Source organism: Sciurus carolinensis, chromosome 8, assembly GCF_902686445.1.
Source record: "Sciurus carolinensis chromosome 8, mSciCar1.2, whole genome shotgun sequence".
NCBI lineage: Eukaryota > Metazoa > Chordata > Mammalia > Rodentia > Sciuridae > Sciurus > Sciurus carolinensis.
In genome coordinates, this window is record NC_062220.1 from 49137526 (window position 1) to 49156654 (window position 19129).

Below are 19129 nucleotides of genomic sequence, written 5' to 3' on the forward strand. Positions count from 1 at the left end.
AATAAACCAGCAGCTGCTGGTCCATGAACCAACTTACCACTGAAAACAGGGCACTGTATACATGGGACAGGATGCTTTCATGGAGCCTCTCAGCAGCACAAGTGGGATCTTTCAGTGGAAAATATACCTTCTTCTCTTAGGTAAGGCCTTGCATGAATTGTGTTTCAGGTGTTTGCGGCTTTTTTTTTTTTTTTTTTTTTTTTTTTTTTTGAGGAGGTCCAGTTTTATTTTTATTGTGGGCATAAGGTAAATATTTGCTTTAGGCTGTAGATTCTCTGAGATAATTGAAGAGCAGGTCAGAACCTTTTAACAATAACTCACTGTTCCAACAAAGAGGCAGGGACATTTAGGAGAAATGGGTTTCAATAAATAGATTGTCATTGTTTTCTTGGAACAACAATTGTTGTCAATAGTACTCATTAAGAAAGTTAAGACATTATTAAAATCTAATGGATTTCTTCTTTTTTCAGAGTTTACATACAGGTTCAATAGTCCTTAATGTATTTGTCTTAGTAAATGTTATAATAGATCATGAAATTGGAACCACGTGATTAAATTACAAAAAAATTTATAGAAGTTTTTAAATTAAAGATATTACCTTAGTTAAAGATACTCTTACAAACTGTTGATTCTGCCTTATTTTAAATTACCTATCTTCTTTTATGAAATATGGAAAAATATGGAATATGGAAATATGGACAAAACTGACAAAAGGGAGAAATGTGTTAAAAAGGATTATTTCTCCAAAATGTCTTTAGCTTTTCTCTTTCCCAATGTCTAGTCCTATTGAAATCTTTTCTGTATTTTAATCTTTTTCTTATTCTCCTCTTTATCCTAAGTGTTTAAAGGAGTCTCTCCCCCACATTCCCACAATTTTTATCCATAGACATTATTTCTCCAGGGATTCTCTTTTCCTTTCTTCCTATTTATGAATTTTAAAAGACAAATTAGTTTCTTGTTTTGTTTACTTTCAGCAGACAGAAATTCAAAACAGGCTTTATTTCTTAATTTTCAAGGACAACTTAGCAACACAAACAATTTGCATTTTGTACTTTTTTAGTTATTTAGTGCCTTATTTTCATGGGTATATTTTGTTACAGTTTTTGTTGTAAATGTGGTGGTTATTCAAATTTATATCTAATTCTGCATATATCTCATATACATGAACTGTACAGTCTGTAAAATTTTTTAAATGTTTGAGTTTCCCATAGTTGTGATTGTTCCAGTTATTACGTTTATAATTAAATTCAAGCCTATAACAGATTTTTTTATTTTTTGAAAAATTGAACAATACCCATAACTAAGCATTTTTCTTAAATTTGAAAATATCCTCAGTGTTCACTTATTTTTAATTTTAAAACAATAAAACTGCTCTCATTTCATAAGTGATGTTTTTATAATTGGCCTCAAGAAGAACTTAGAGACAATTCAGTTGAAAAACTTGACTAAAATAAAATTAACATATACAACAGAGAAATTACATCTTCATAAATGGGTAAAGTTATTATTATATCTCAAGACTTTCTTTCTTATGTAAATTTACTCTCTTTGTAGGTAACAGGTTTTAATGACAACTGTGGAAATCATTTTGTATTTTGGAGTAATGAATTTTTGTTTGTATCTTCTTTTTTAAAAAGTCTTAAAATTTTAAGCCCCATAGAACTTTTACTATCTATTCAAAATACGGCTTCATAATTTCTATTTTCTCTGAAGATGCAAGCATTTATTTTCAGTCAACAAAAGTTGTGTTATGCTTGCTAATACCATGCATGGTAATGGGAAAATAAATGTCAACTATTTTGAGCTAAGGTAGAGGTCACTTTGTGGAGTCTAATGTTTATATTCAATACAGTGAAACTGGTCCAGGGAGTCCTTTGTTGCTGGATGGAGATAAATTTTAAAGTATAATTTCCAGTGTTCCTTAACACTGTATACTTTTTAAAGATACTCTTTTTATACATTTTAAGATAGTCTCTAGAAGGGAAATTTTTCTCTAATTTTGTGTAACAGATTGTTAATGGTGTTATCTATGTTTCTCCAGTTGTATAAAAAGTCTAAAAGTTTTCCTTTTTAACCCACTGATTATGGTTGTACATCCTTTTGCATTTTCTATGTTCTTGAAATACTTCACAATATAATTTTTTGTTTAGATTGTAACTATTAACACATACTAATTTTACAAATTAATGGGACTCTCTGAAATAGCCATACATTGCATATATCATGTGTGGATCATGTCTATCTTCCCTACTTCTACTCTTTCCCCAATCTTTCTTGTTTATTCTAAGAAATTATCAATGAATCTAATAAATATTTCCACTTAATTCCAAATATTTGAACTATAATGGAAATTAACATTAATTTTATATCATTTACTTTCTTAAAGCTTTTTTTGTTTACACAGAGGATGACTTTATAAAATCAGTAGCTTTAGTCCTTGAGAGTGCTTGAAAATCCCTCAAAATGAAGTTATGTTTTCTAAAATTAGTAGATTATTGTGTTTAACAGTAGTGAGAAACACATCAATGATAAAAGTGTGTATTCCTAAAAGGTAAAGGAAGTACCCAATTATCTGTTTTTTCCTGAATCTCTGAGTACAAGAATTATATCAATAGGTTTATGTCTTTTCTACAAAATGAAAATATTTTAGGGAATTGAGAAAAGATTTTATTTAAAGAGACACTCATTCCTTGCTGGTATGCTTATAACTTGTTACCTATAATTCATCCCATATAATAGTGTAGGCAAACTCTAAGCAAACAGCTATTGTAACAGCTATGCTACATTGTCATACACACATTTGAAAAAGAAAACGTACATATTTGAATAATATTTTTTCATTTGATATAGAAGCATTGAATATATCTGGAGACGTGGATGGCAATATATGATTTAAGGCATTAATATATGATGCAGCCTCTAAAATAGCCCAAAGTACTAGTTTTGCCCCTTAAACAATGATTGTAATGCCATACAAATGGTTATTTTCTACTAAAGTACATTCTGGGCTACTTTATTTGTACTATATTTAACATTTTATCAGATAAAATTTTTCATCCCCTAACTTTAGTCAAAAACTCTTTAAGCAGTGTTTTCATACTTAGGTTTCAACCTTTTGAATAATGATCCAAAAATTAGCAATATTTCTATTCTAGTGATATTATCACTTCATAGTAACATAGTACCTCCCAACTATTTACAGAATATTAAGTAAATCTGAATTGATCTTTTTCAACTACAATTTCAAAGAAAGTAGATTAAAAAGGTTTCTTCCCTTTGTGTGTATGTGTGTGTGTGTGTGTGTGTGTGAGAGAGAGAGAGAGAGAGAGAGAGAGAGAGAGAGAGAGAGAGAGAAACCTCTGCCATGACTTCCCCAAATGACAAGAACAGATTGACCAAAATTGCATTCAGGCTGTCTATATCAACATCTCAATCTTACAGTGGTTTCTAGATTGAGCTGCAAAATGTCTTAAATAGACCAATAAGTCAATGACAAAACTGCTCACAGCCAGAGGCAACAACCTCATTTTATGTCAGCAGCCACACAACTTTTCCCAGTGTATTCTCAAGGCAATGATGAGGATTCCCCATCATTTCCCCTTGATTTCTTGGTAACAGATGGAGAATTGCCCCTTTATTTAAGAATATTCAGTGATTGACAACTTAATAAATGGACTAAAAAATTGAGTCTTAATACATAAAACTTTTTTGAACCCTTTACCTTCAAATGTCGGTTGCTGCTATACAGAGAAAAACACCTCAAGATGTCAAAAACACAAACACTTGGAGATTCAAGAGAGGCTTTGGACATCATCTAATATCACCCCCTTTCACTAGTGAGAAAACGGGTTGAAACTTAAATTGACTTAAGATCACATAACCCACTAATCACCATTTTATCCATGTGTGTGTCCTTTACTAAGACTTTATATTTCAGTGGATTTTTAGCTGTGTCAAAGTCTCAAATACAGTAATCTTTCTGAGAGTTTAGAGTAGGCTTCCTGAATATTATTTCAGAGTAATTTACAAGTGATGAATTTAAGACTAACTGGTGGACATAAGACAAAAGAATCCAAAATCAGGACTGAACCATGAGACCCTTGTAAATATTTTCATATTTACTTAAATGAAAAAGAAGACAGAACACACTTAATGGATGCAGTGAAAGTTATACCTTCATATCTTAAGTTAGCAATAATGTGTACTTAAAAAAGTAGTTTTTATGGCTTACCAGGAACTTGTCAGGAGTTCCCTATCTCTAATTCTAATAAAAAGTATTTAAAAGCATCTTGTTTTACACAGAGAAAATGTACACTAGGAAGAATCTTTTATGGGTCTGGTCTTCCATCCAAATATTCAATGTTTTTCTAAATCTGTGACTTTAAAAGATTCACCCTCTCTCTCAAATTCTGCATTACATATCTTAGACATCATTAGTTTTAAGACAGATTTACTCTCCCTCTTTCTTTTTCTCTCTTCCATTTCCCTCCAGAAATCATGACTCCTTTCCTACAATACACTTTATCTACTCTTTAGATTTCTCAGCACCCAGTCTCCTATTATGCTACTCAAATTAGGAAAAAAAATCCAAATTTAATATTCTCACACCTGCCAGAATAGGATGCAGAATCAAATCCTAGTACTTCTATAATGCCTTTCATATGGAACAAATCACTAAAGTGAATGTGCAAATACAGTCTATTATTTTAAAAATTATAAATTAATCACAAATACACAGAGAAGCCAGGGATACTGCAAATCTTTATGTTCCATTCAGTCACTTTCAATTCAGTGTTTTGGAGTGTGTTCTCCCTCTAACCTCCTCTTCTCTTCCCCTTCATGTTTTTTTTGTTTTGTTTATTTTGTTTTTGTTTTTGTTTTTGTTTTTGTTTTTTGGTACTGGGGATTGAACTCAGGGGCACTCAACCACTGAGCCACATCTCCAGCCCTATTTTGTATTTTATTTAGAGAAAGGATCGCACCGAGTTGCTTAGTGCCTCACCATTGCTGTGGGTGGCTTGAACTTGCGATCCTCCTGTCTCAGCCTCCCAAGGGGATTACAGGCAAGCCCCACGGTGCCCAGCTCCCTTCATACTTACTTCTGAATTCTTTGTTCTAACTCCCTGCCAGTTCCAAAGTCTCATTGTCTACCAGTAGCTCACCAGATGTCACAACCCTGGGAATCTGCTCCTGCCTCCACCCTGGGAAGGAAGAGAAGAAATGGACTGTTGGTAGAACTTGATCCCTCACAAGAACAGGCCTAAATGTTTAGTTTCTCCAAAGAAATTATTGCAAAAGATAAACAGACCTTTTTACCTTTCCCATCCTTATGTCAATAGCCTACCATAACATGACTTAGATGAAGTTACCCAGCCCCTAGTAACAATGAAACTTCCTAGTAACAATGAAGAGGGGTAGCAGCCAAGAGAATAAATATTTTATATATAAGAAAATTGAAAATGTAAAAATCCTTCTATTTGTGCTTAATTACCATCTCTCCTCATCAACTCAAGGATTTTATTCAACCTTCACTCATCTCCATTCTGCTTCATGGCCATTTCCCTTTCAAGTGCATCTTTCCCAATAACTAAAAACTTGATTTCACATTTTACATCTCTGCCCAACTCCCATCCTATTTTTCTACTACCCTTCACAGAATAGCTCTGCAAAAGTATCTATACTCACCTTCTCCAATTTCTGTTCGATTCTCTTTTTTCTCTCACTGTTCAAAATATTCCACGTTTAAACTCCTTACTTTATCTCCCTATTTCTAACATTCCTGTGATGGAGGAATTATACTTGCCCCTTTCAAAATGAAGAGCTTGAAACAAAAAGCTTTGAACTAGAGTTTCAGAAATGTGGTAGCCTAGGCTAAGGGGGACTGTCCTCTGCAAATACATAGAAATGACAAATAAAATAAAACAATATATCATGGTTGAGTATAAGATAAGGATATCTGCAGGTGCCAGAAAATAGGAGGAAAACTGCAGACTTAAGATATATCACCAAGTGCATGGACTCAAACAACCCAGGCACTGCCCAGGACTCTGCTTTGGGCACAGCTTCATGCCCCAGGGTCATCCAGATCTCTCATTCTCTCCTAAACTTTTACTAGGCTTTCATGTTCAATTATATCCATTCAACATGGCCTCTTGTGTGTCTAATGGACATCTCAAAATGAACATGTTCAAAACGCCTTCTGATCTTCCTGCAAAAACCTATTCTCCCAAATGATTATCAGTTGCAACTCCTTTTTTCCATTTGGCCTAAGTCAAGTACAAGGAAGTCATGCTTGATTCCTCTTTGTTTCTTACATACCACCCCAAGTGTGTCAGCAAATCTTTTAGTACCACTAGATTTCTTTCACATCATTTACTAGCATGTTGGTCCACACCATCATCTCTTGCCTGTTTTATTGAAGTCACCTCCAAAGTGATCAGTCTGTCCCTGCTCTTCTGCTCTTCTCCCTAGTCCAGTCTATTCCCATAGCAACTGAATCTAATAAAATATAAGAAAAATAATTGCCCTTCTCCATTGGCAAGACTCCAGTTGCATTCCCCTATCACTCAGAGTCATATTGCCCAGGTCTTTCCCATGATCATAAGGTCCTACCCAATCTGTTATGGCCTCCTCACTGAACTAATATCTTATTCCTCCTCCACTCCATTCCATCTGTGCCTGCCCCTTGCTGTTTCTCAAACATATCAACTAGATTCTTCTCCTGGGCAAGAATGGTCATGATTTATGGTGATTTAATACCACTTTCTTTGGGTTGTTTCATTTTTCAAGGCTTTGGCAAATGGGGAAAACTAAAAATGGAGTATTAAGCCATTTCAGAAGGTTTTGGGGGAAATTCTTAGAAAGAAGTATCCCCCCGTATTTCTGAAATTATTTAGTTTGATCAGGGTATGATATAACAGACATTAATATAGTTGTAATTTAATGGTTTCATTGGACTTTAGAACTAATAATCTTTCCCACTTCTCCTTTCCAATTATTCTTTAACGGCTGAAGGTAATTACTTCTGCTTTTCTTTTTCTTCTTGCCTTTAAAGAAGTGATGAATCAGTATAAACTTTGGGTGGAGTTTTTTAAATGCATGAGGTTTTGAGACAAATATTTACCTCTACCTGAAACCAGTACTAGAAAGGTCAGTACTTAGAAGCCTCTCTTCTTTGAAAAGGATTATCATTTGATCAAGTTCTCTCTGCTGTTGCTCCTTTGTATTATGAAATGTGGCTCAGGGTCTTCACAGCTTTCCTTTCCTTTGTAGCAGTGGATTGTTCGGGGCTGAAGGTGATGGTGCCATCACAGACCGTCCATGGGATCAGGGGTCAGGCCCTCTACCTTCCGGTGCACTATGGCTTCCATACTCCAGCATCAGACATCCAGATCATATGGCTGTTTGAGAGGCCCCACACAATGCCCAAGTACTTGCTGGGCTCTGTGAATGAGTCTGTGGTTCCTGACTTGGAATACCAACACAAGTTCACCATGATGCCACCCAATGCATCTCTGCTTATCAACCCACTGCAGTTCACTGATGAAGGCAATTACATCGTGAAGGTCAATATTCAGGGAAATGGAACTCTATCCTCAAGTCAGAAGATACAAGTCACTGTCGATGGTGAGTCCACTATGACTGTATATAACAAGCTAGAATAGAGTTATCAGAGGCTCAGGACACTAAACTTCCTAGACTCTGAAACTTTAGGCAAATTAATTAACTCTCAAAGCCTCTATTCCTCATAACACTAATGACATTATCTACCTCGTGAGGCTTTCTGAGGATTAAATTAGACATGCATGTAAGGGATCTGCACAGTGCCCAGCAAAAGATAATCAAGTATTAAGTATAACTTATTATTAGTTCCCCTGGAAACTGCAAATATTAAGTTGCTAATATAACAAGATGAGAAAAATTTATATTCTCAGTAGTATTCTTATTTTTGTCACATGAAATTTTTAATTTGGGACACTGGAGGCAAATAAACTCAAGAACTATACTTAAGGACAATAGAAGTTTCTGGAAGTGTCCTCAGAGGAGGAGTGGTGTTAGCTAACTTTCAGACATGTTTTTCTTATTAAGATATCTAGGTGGCATACTTTAAATATACTATGTCCAAAGCCCAACTTCTAATTTTCCTCCCTAGAGCTGTTTATTTGACAATATTTCTCATTTTAGTAATTATCAATTTCATTCTATCAGTTGCTCAGGCCAAAGCCTTGCAGTCATCAACCCCCTCTTTTCATACAACCCACATCCAGTCTACAAGAAAACCCCATCAACTTTACCTTCGAAATATAATATAGCCGAGTGCAGCCACTTACCACTCCCATTACTGCCCCCTCTCAACACCACCAGCTGTAGCCTGGACTATCCTAGTAGCCTGTCACCCTGCTTCTGCCTCTTGCAACTTAAAATCCTCCAACAGCTTTCTCACTCACTCAAAATAAAACCAAAGTGCTAACAAGGACTTCAAGGCCCAACATACCCAGCCCCTAACTGACGCCATTTCCACTCAATTCCCCCTAGTCATGTGCTCTGTTCTGGCCTTGCTGCCCTCTCTGCTCTTCCTTGAACAGGCCAAACACACATTTCAGGGTCTTTGTATTTGCTGTTCACTCTACCTAGGTGGTTTTTCTCCAAGATACTTCCCCTATTTGCTTTAGGTCTCAACTCAAATATCACACTATATGTTAAGTCTTTCCTGACCACCTTATATAAAATATAATCTTACTCCTTCAAACACATACACACACACACACACACACACACACACACACACACACACACCAGTGTCACTATCTTCAACTCTGCTTTTCTTTTTCATAGCACTTATTACCACCGAACATATTATATATTTTTATTTGTTTATTGTTTCTCTTCCCTGACTAAAATTTAAGGACCTTGGGAGCTTGGCAATTTTGTCTTTAGTATCTAAAATCTTGCTGTTCATTAATAGACTCAGAAACCACCTGTGGAGTGGCTGTATAATGAGTGACAGTGTAAGAGAAGGGGAGGCTGCAGGGGAGCTAAGATGCAGGATGTGAAATCAGATGCCTAGAGGGCAACTTTAGAGAAAGAAAAGAGAGATCTAGTAGGAAGTTTTGTGAAGTTTTCCTGTCTCCCCAAAAACTTAATAATGAAGTTGGACCTGTTAAGGGAAAGGCAACCAGTAAAGCCTTCTTTGACTTCTGAGCAAAAATTCTCAGAAGGAAAATTTCCACATGTGAGTAACACTGTTCTAGGCAAGCATATGATCACAGTACTGATGACTATTTTAATGACTAGTTCTCCTCATACAAGACTGTTCACGTTATCTGTTTATACCGTACCATATATATTTCCACATACAGATGCACTTTAAATATAAGCTTTTTCACATAATAAATGTATATAGTTCAATTTTTAAAAATCATGATAATGTAAACAAAAAGTTATTTCAAATCCTTTCCTCTTCCCAGGGAGGATAAAGAATTGAATTAAATGGACAAACCAGTTGATAAAACCCACCTTGAGAAATGCTAGAGATTTCAGAACTACTCAGCTCCCCCTATAAATGGCTTACAACTTCATTCCGCCTTATCTTTCATTTACTTCTATCTTCCCCAGGTTGGAGAATTGGGTCTGTTTGCATTCCGATGCACATTTTCCATTGTTAGGAAAAATGTAAACATAATTTAAGGTAGATTTGCCTGAGGAAGATATATCAACCTCAACTAAATTTTTGCTAGAAAATCAAAGTCTCAGTATTGGCACGAATTATCAGTCACTCATGTGCCTTCTTATTCTCTCTGTGTTCTGTAGTTGTACACAGGAGATTATTAAATGCATTTCTCTCCAAAACACAGGCGAAAAATATTGCCAGACTTAAATCCCTCTTCTTTTTACCACTGAATGCCAGGTAACTCTGGGTAAGTCACTGTTTTTTATCAAATACAGAGTCAAGAACCTCAGAGACTGGTGAAGGTAGCTGAAAATGGTTGTGGATGCATATATCATTTTCATCCTCAACCATCAAATTCAGAGTAGAAATTCAAAAGGAAATATGCATTCTTGGAAATTTGTTCATTTGATAAATATTAAGTACCCACTGTGTGCCAAACTTGGAATATAAAACTATTTTCCTGTAACTTGACTTCCCAACAGGAATTTCTATTGAATTTGTTTTCTGTATCGTTTAATTTAGTTAAATCCCTACAATATATTTAAGTCTGTTATCAGATTGAACCCATGTTGAAATGAAGGCATTGGTTTGTTAAAATAACTAACATAATGTTGCAACACAAATGCAAAACAATTAAAACATATAATGGGTTCTCTAACATAGAGGAGAAAACTGCCCATGTGAGTCTCTAACACTTTCCCTCAATTCTCCAACATTATACTATGTATGAGCCCTATACTTTGCTTGGGTGGAAATTTGGGTTCACCACAATCACTCCAACTGACTGCTCTTAGTACATTAGGATAAGTCAAGAAAGGGAAATAAGCATATAAAGTTTGCCTTGGAAACTACCTTTATGGTGTTAGGGAAAGCACAGTGAAGAAGAGATAAGGAAATTTGGGTTCTTGACTACCGACCACATAATCGATTAAAAAAATGGCTTCATTATACAATCTTTGAAGAGTGAGTTCTAGAATTTGGTTCTGTCTATGAATAAAATTATTATATCATTTTGCATTTTCAATGACTTTTTATTCTCTTCTTTTTAATTATTGACTGTCTATATGTATAAAGTATAGAATGTTGAAATTATTCCTCCAGGATTTAATATTTGAAAAACCACATAGTTTTATTGTATTTTCATGGATTGCAAAAATAATTTCTCTCTTGATTTTGCAGATCCTGTCACAAAACCAGTGGTCTGGACTTACCCTTCCTCTGGGGCTGTGGAGTATGTGGGGAACATGACCTTGGCATGCCAGGTGGAAGGGGGCACCCGACTGGTTTACCAGTGGTTAAAGAATGGGAAGCCTGTCTGCACCAGCTCCACCTATTCCTTTTCTCCTCAAAACAACACCCTTCATATTTCCCCAGTGACCAAGGAAGACATTGGGAATTACAGTTGCCTGGTGAAGAACCCAGTCAGTGAGATGGAAAGTAACATCATTATGCCCACAATATATTGTAAGTTGCTTGTTTGTTTTTTTATATTACTCATGAGATTGTTTTCTGGAAAGTTCTAACAGGCGTAGACCCAGAGAATATCAGCACCAGATATCATTTGTTTACCATTGTTGTAGTTCAGGATTATTTATAATCACATCTCCTAGGCACTATCACATCATAAAATTTGTATCTACTAGCATAATCCTATTTCTTGAAGACCAAGTCGAAATACTAGCCAGGGGAAATTCAAGATATAACTTGGAATTCAGTACATTGTGTGACCTCATTTCCCGGGCAAAGTAAGAATTTGATTTCAAGATCCCAGAACCATATAGAGGTGCTAATTTATTCATCCCCAAAAGGAAGAGTTGGTGAGGTTGGGAAAGGGATGTCCTCTGGAGGAACAGAAGTGCTCTAGGTTATGAATGTAGAGCACACCCAGGGCATTCTTGTTCTTTCTGCACTTTTCTCAGCTGTTTTTAGAAGGGTATAGGGAGGATCCTAGTCAGGAAAACTTAATTATTCTATAGGAAGTAATTCAGTTTCCCAGGGAATCAATAATTATTTCTGGATTTCAATTTTCTGTGGTTCTTTTTTCCATGTATGGTTGTTAAACCTCATGTTCACAGTTAAGTTTATCAAACCCTTCAGCTCATATCATATTACCACCACCAACCCAAGCAAGGTCTCTCTCTTATTGCATTATTTCCCCAGTCCTTTCCACTTCATAGCCTTACCTTTAATATGTTTAATAATGCATTCTAATTTCAGTTTAGTAGTTTTTCAGCCTCTACACTAGTGACATTTTGGGCTGGATCACTCTTTGCTGTGGAGACTGTCCCGTGCAATACAGTCTTTGGCATCTTCCTTGGCCTCTACCCACTGCATACCAGTAGCAACCCTCTCCAGCCATAAAAACTAAAGATGTCCCTAGACATTGCCATACGTTTCCTGGGGGACAAAATGAGAACCAATGGCCTATCACATCAGGAAGTCTTCTTAACAGTTGCTGTGTGGCTGCCACCACAACTTACCAAGGAAAGTAGGTGGAGTAGAACACTTGTTACTTCTGTGGTGTGAGAGTGGAGGTTCAACTGGTTGAATCATAAAGGGATTCAGATATACATATATGTGTGTGCATATATGTGTGTATATATATATTTATGTATAATTATTCATCAAATATGTCCTCATAATACTGGAAGAGGCACTAAAACTTTGCACTTAGGTCCTTAGGAATCAGGCTGATTGAAGTGAGAAGTGGATTCAGTCATTACCTGTGTGACCTTAAGTATATCCTTTTATCTTTCTGAACTTCATATATAAAATGGAGATAGTTAAAGCTACCTTACCATATTGCTGTGGTTAAATCAGGTATTGTCTGAAAAATAGTCAATGACCGACACAAAGCAAACACTTGGTAAGTGGAGGCTGTTTTATTATCAATCCATTTGATTTTTACTTTCTTCGATAGAACACTGAGAGCATTATCTCCATGAAATCTGTTATTAACTCTTTGGGAAAAAGCACCAACATACGTATAAAATGTAGCCTTTCCCGACCAGATAATGTTTAAACAAAACTGAGCACCAGGAACAGAGCACAAACGGGAACTTTTGGGAAGAGGAAGGTAAAAGAGAAGTAGGGTTATACACAGAGATTTTCCTTGAACTTTCACAACTAAGATAAGGAAAAATAATCATTGAACCTTGAACTGGATGCTATCCTATAATTTAGTAGAAGAGAGAGAATATGCACCATGGAGATGTGTACAAAGAGGCATATTGCTAAGAATTCTGGAGCCAGTAGATCTGGGTTCAGATCCTGGGTCTGCCACCTTACCTCTCTATGCCTCAATTTCTTCATCCATATAGTGGTGATATTGGTAACCTACTTCTTAGGGTTATTGTGAAGATTAAATCTGTTACTGTAAGAAGAGTTCTTAGAACCCTGCATGACTTGTAGTAAGTACTATAAAACAGTCATCATAACCACAATAATATCAGCCCATGGGAATTCAGAGGATGGAAATATTGCTTCTGATTGGTGAGAAGGCTTCTTGCAGAAAGTGACATTTGAGTAAACTTGGAATAGGTATGATTAGGGGCAAGTAGCAATGTCTGGGGAAACCATTACAGGCAATGGGAACAGAAGGAGCCCTGGCACAAAACCAAAGTAAAAGTACCTTAAAATGTATGGTAACAAGTCATTATTTATATTGTGCTTATGATTTTGTTTTTATAGCTGAACTCTTAACTCTATTTTAGTGGTGGTTTCACTTAGTCTTACATTCTTATAACATTGTGAAAATATTCCATCTGCCTTAAGGTATAGGCTGTTAAATAGATTCACAAAGAAAGTATAAGCTATGACTATTCTATATGACTAGCATTGAACTGGAGCAAAAAGTTCAGATTTGGTGCACTTTATGTATATGCATATTCTTGGCAATTATTCTGAAAGAATTAAAACTTTCATTCAACTTCAAATAACACAAACCTTGGCATTTGATTTATTTAAACAGTGAAAAGAAAATATGAATAGACAAATCAAATCAAAATCTAGGACTATGTGGACACATTTCTATGTTGTTCTTGTTGTTTAGTCTAAATGGTTGATATTCACATAAAAAAGGAAAAAATGCTAACCAGATATCATATACTGAATATTAATCCCAAAGAACTCTTTTAATGTTGTAGGAGAGAACAGGAAATGAGATTGTGTTGGATCATTCCTTGTTAACTGAGGAAACTCCTCTCATGTTTGATTTTGACCATGTGCTCTAGCTAACATATGTCATTTGGGGAGCCCAGTGAATAGCACAGTGGTTTCAAGCTTGAACTTCAGTAATACGATTTGATTATTTAGGTGAATTGTTCTGCCATTACTAGTGTGGGCAGGTGACTTCCGCCTACCCTGCATTAGTTCTCTCATCACCGTATCTACACTCCCCAGTGTAATGCCAATACCTATCTCAAGAGGGGGAGAGGATTAAATGAGAATTTACCCATTAAGAAATTATCGTGCAGCTCATAGGAAGAACTAAATAAACATTGGGTCTTTCTCTTTGCTTTCTTTTTTCTTTCTTTCTTTCTTTTTATTTTTTAAAAATTTTCTTTGAACCAAAACTATGCTGACATAAATGACAATGTAGCAGCAAGAAGTTATGGAGAACCTGGATGATATAGAAAATACCTGCAAAGAGAAAACTAAATGAATACCTTGAGAAGAATTTTTGTCTTCCTCAAACATACCATTCCTTATTTTGACATATGTTTTATAACAGTAACATCTCTTCTTCATATCAGTTCTCCTTTGTAGTTTGCTATCTGTGTCTCTCTTCATCTATCTACCTTCCTTTAAACTTCAGTCATAGATTTAAGCAAAAGAGTCCTGGGGGAAATGGCATAAACAATTGTAGGCATATGAAAATATCATTTTTGAAATGTACTGTTGTTTTGCTACATAGTTTATAAGCTATGTACCAATCTCATTATTATCACAGAATATGTTGATACACAGTGTGAAAAATATAAAAATGGAAGAAAAAAACATAACTATAATTGTAAAGGTTAAATTGTTTACTTTAGACTCCTAAATTTTCTTCCCTTTTCTGGGCTATTTAAAAGAATTAAAATATCCCGATCTGAATAAGTCCATATTTCATAGAATATATCTATATCATATGCATATAGAAAAAGAAACTTCTCCTTTATGTTCTTTTATAAATAGTCTGTAAAAATCTATTATGAAGCCGGGCACAGTGGCACAAGCCTGTAATCCCAGCAGTTCGGGAGACTGAGGCAGGAGCATCTCTCGTTCAAAGCCAGCCTCAGCAAAAGAAGGCACTAAGCAACTCAGTGAGACCCTGAATAAAATATAAAATAGGGCTGGAGGTATGGCTCAGTGGTTGAGTGCCCCTGAGTTCTATCCAAGGTTACCCCACCATTGGCAAAAAAAATCTTTTATGAATTAAGACTGACAGTAGAAAAGAGAACATTAAGAAAATTTACAAACGTGGGTTCTGGTTACTCACATCTTTGTAAAGATGAGTTACCTATATGTTTAAGAAAGATTTTGACTCTTATTAATTGGTAATCATGAATGATATATTAACTTTTTCTTTGTTATTTTCAAACACAGAAACTTTCATTTGGCCAACATCTCATCTTATTGATATTCATTCATTAATTTATTAATTCACTCATTCATAATTAGATTTGATTAAAAAATCAAATATCAGTGTCTTTGTTAAACAAATTACCTATCACTTAACATACAGAAACACAACCCACTCTCATTAATTTGATAGTTTTTCTTGCTATTATTTCATCCCTATTTTATTGTTTGTTTCATTTTGTTTTTCTTGGTTTCAGGTAACAAGAATTAAATAAAGTGTAAAATATGAAGATTTGTCATTTTTCTTATCTGTTGATATGGCATCAATATATTTACAATCTTTATCATTCCACACAAACTGGAAATACGTGCTTATTCTTTCTTCATATGTTCTTCTTCCTCTTCCTTCTGACATCATCTTCTCCAGAGTGGTTCACCTGTTCCCATCTGGTAGCACCTCCTTAGTGTCACTGTGAAATTCACTGTGCTCCTGCAAAATCCTACACAGATTTCTTCCCTTGTTTTCACTGCATTACGTTCTCCTTGACTCTCCTCCACTCATGAGCACCCCAAATCCAAGTAAGAATTCCACATTATTCACCTTTGTATCTGTAGGGCAAACACTTGACACAGATTAAGAACTTAATAAAGTTTCTTGAACTTGACCAAATGAAATACATTATTTTTGTTCATACCCTTTTCAGATTCCAGTGTTACTTGATGATACTGTGGAAAGGTTAAATTCCCATTATAAGATGACAGTTTCTTCATTATAGTGCTTCAGCCCTTTGTTTTTCTGACCTTTAGCACAGTTCCTCAATAATCTACTAAATGTCACATTCTAATATTCCTTCATAGAAGTTCACATTATAATTTAGCATGAATCATCTATTCTGTTTTCTCAAAGCACTTGTTTCCATGACAGTTTTCTTCATGAAAGCAGGAATCATTTTTTTTATTTTGTCAGAAAAAAGTACAACAAAATCAAGCAAGATTGATCATATATTTATGGGTTGTGATGTCATAATTTGGTATTGGCCTTGGTGGCCAATACAATGTCAAGTTGATAATTCAGACAAATATCTATGTGCAGTTCAAAAGATGTATATGCCTTCTAGCTCCAGCTGTAAATAATAACGTAGTAACCACTACATTTTGTGTGCAACATATGGTATTGCTGCAGGGGAGTACTCTAAGTGATAAAAATTAAAGAAAAAAAAAAAGGTCATTCATGGTAAATACTTACCATCTGCTCCCAAGCAGGGTGGCAAGCAGCATCATGACAGAATTTTCAGTACTGTTCCCACCCAGCCATAAATTGTTAAAGAGAACAGATGATATGTGATTTTACAAGTCATTTAGTAAACAGCCATTCCTGAGGCGATGGGTTCATTTCCATTGGGAGGCTTCTGTCAAAGGCAAAAAAGTGAACCATAATCCAAAGTCAAAATGGAATTATCCTGCTTTCATCTTTAGTATCAGAGGTCACTCTGGTTGAATCACTCCAAACATCTCCAACTAGATCATCCATTCACTTGAATAATGTGCTAGGCTTTACCTCAAAGAAGAGGGATGCTCAGCCTGAAGTTCTAATGATAAAGAAAAAAAAGAAAAGAAAATATAGTCAAAAGAAAATAGATTTTAACCAGTGCATTCAGGGTAAGATATAGTTGTGTGTGTGTGTGTGTGTGTGTGAAGAGAGACTTGATCATACACTGAAATGTGAATATTGGTTCTCTGAGCAGTAAAATTACAAATGACTTTTCACATTGAGCTTCTCTGAATTTTTGGATTTTTTTTTAAGGAATTTAAGAAGCAATTTAAATGCTTCAAGGTGTTGGCTTCCAAGTAGAGGAAAAGAGTTTGAGGAATTTGAGGCTCACTCTGAAGAGTTAGATATAGCATATAAGTAAGACAAAAAGAAAAGATGAAACCCAAACCGTGAGGAAGTAGCAAAATTGAAATAAAAATAAGAATAGAAAAGATGAACTAAGATAGAGTTCTTTCTTTGAAAGTATTTTTATTTTAAGCTAGAATGATTTTTTTTAATTAGCTCATTGGCCTTATTTACTAGCCCTGGTTCACAATGACTGTGGGTCTTCCTCTGTGAAGAGAATACACCCTCTAATATTAAAGAACTACTGCTTGTGAAAATACTTCTTTCTGGTGCAAGGTCCTAAGGTGGTTTCAAAATGAGGAGGTTCCCAAAAAAGTTTTGAGTCATGCCAGCACACTTGGAAAGGAGTAATATTCATTTTTACGTGTGTTCAGTTATGAAGCAATTTGTTTTTACAGCCACATTCTGTAAACCCCAAAACCAGTGGGAAGACAGAGACCTAAGTTAAATGACTGTACTTTTATGATTACATTCCTCTTGTTTACATAGACTCAGGTCTTGCTCTTCCCAGTCACAGTGGAGTCCTTCCATTGGTTTCCTTCTGTGTGAAGGCTGATTGAACACGGGTTGGAGGCCTTTGCTTTCCTGATATTCTATCAATGCTGACAACCAGAAGGGGCACTGCTGCTGCACAGAGTCAGAGATGTAGCCTCAGGACCCATGTCTTCAACATCTTGGTTCATCACAGTGCCTAGAACAGTGTCACACACACACAGTAACATCTCAATAGCAACTTTGGTTGAGTAAGTAAAAGCAAATTTTCATTCCCAGTACACTACTACTTTTTAGTGGAGTTCAGAATAAGAAGGTTTCACTTCACAGTACACTGTTCTAAATCCCTGATCACAGTGGCTTCACCTGAGATTGTATCCAAGCCTAAAACAGGAGAGCAGTGTAACAAGGTGCTAGTGCAGTCACAGGAAGGGAACATATGTTCCTCCTCATTTTAATCCTCTACCCCAAGTTCCTGATTGCTTCAAATTTCAAAGTACAGTCAGCTGTCCATATCTGTGGGTTCAGCATCAGCAGATTCAACCAACCTCAGATTGAAAATATTTGGAAAATTACTGCTTATATTCAGAACATGTACATACTTTTTCATGTCATATTTCCTAAACAATAAGTCATAACACCTACTTGCATAGCATTTACATTGTTTTCAGTAATCTAGAAATGCCTTTAAATATTCAGGAGGATGCATGAAGGTTATATGCAAATGCTATGCCATTTTATGTAAGGGACTTTAGCATCTGCAGTTTGGGGTACCCTCAAAGAGCTCTGGAGCCAATCACCCCAAATACCAAGGGGTGATTAAACTAGCTTCTGGATTTGCTTTCTGAAAGTAGGGTTACCTTATCTTAATATATTAATGTAAATCTGTAGATTCCTTTCACATTTCTCTATGTAATAAAAAAGGAAAAAGTTTAAGTGTACGTTCCCTAGTTAAATATAAAACCTTGTTTTGAATCATTAGATTCTGTCATATCTTTGGAAATTTGTTTACCAAAAGATAGGCTGGTCAGAAAATACCGACATAATGAAGAGCCAGTCTGGAAATCTGCAAACTTGAGATTGGCTTGTCATATTTAAAGTAGGTCTAGCACAGCATAAATCATGGTGTTAGAAAGGTAAAAGAACTCTGGCAACCAGTTAATCCAGTTGTTTATATTAAAAGATGAGGAAAGCCAAGATCCAAAATGTTTCATTGATTTCTAAAAGAATACTTAACTAATGTTTGACAAAACTGGTGACCCTACTAAAGTCTAGTCACATTATATTATTACACATGTTCAGAAATGAGTATTCAGTCCTTTTGCAAAATAAAATCAGGATCAAAGTCAGAATCCCCCAAAAAGATTACAAATTGTTTCTGCCTTTCATATACTAGATATATTATCTATACGTATAATATTTATACATAAATATTTATTGATTTAATATTTTGTTGACTAATTACAGTGCTAATATATAATTAAGCAATAATTTATTATAGAAGT

General features: G+C 35.3%; 1 protein-coding gene across 6 annotated transcripts in view; it reads left to right on the plus strand.

Moving 5' to 3' along the window:
* Window positions 1-19129, plus strand: part of Hepacam2 (HEPACAM family member 2) — a 39188-nt gene continuing 20059 nt past the window's right edge. For 2 of the 6 annotated variants that reach the window (XM_047561727.1, XM_047561728.1), the window contains exons 1-3: window positions 1-140; window positions 7273-7626; window positions 10850-11134. In XM_047561727.1, the coding sequence (XP_047417683.1) occupies window positions 62-140; window positions 7273-7626; window positions 10850-11134 (718 nt within the window). In that variant the 5' untranslated portion in view covers window positions 1-61. Of the gene's footprint in view, window positions 141-7232; window positions 7627-10849; window positions 11135-19129 lie in introns of those variants that run through there. The other 4 variants (XM_047561729.1, XM_047561730.1, XM_047561731.1 and 1 more) reach the window with 3 other exon arrangements.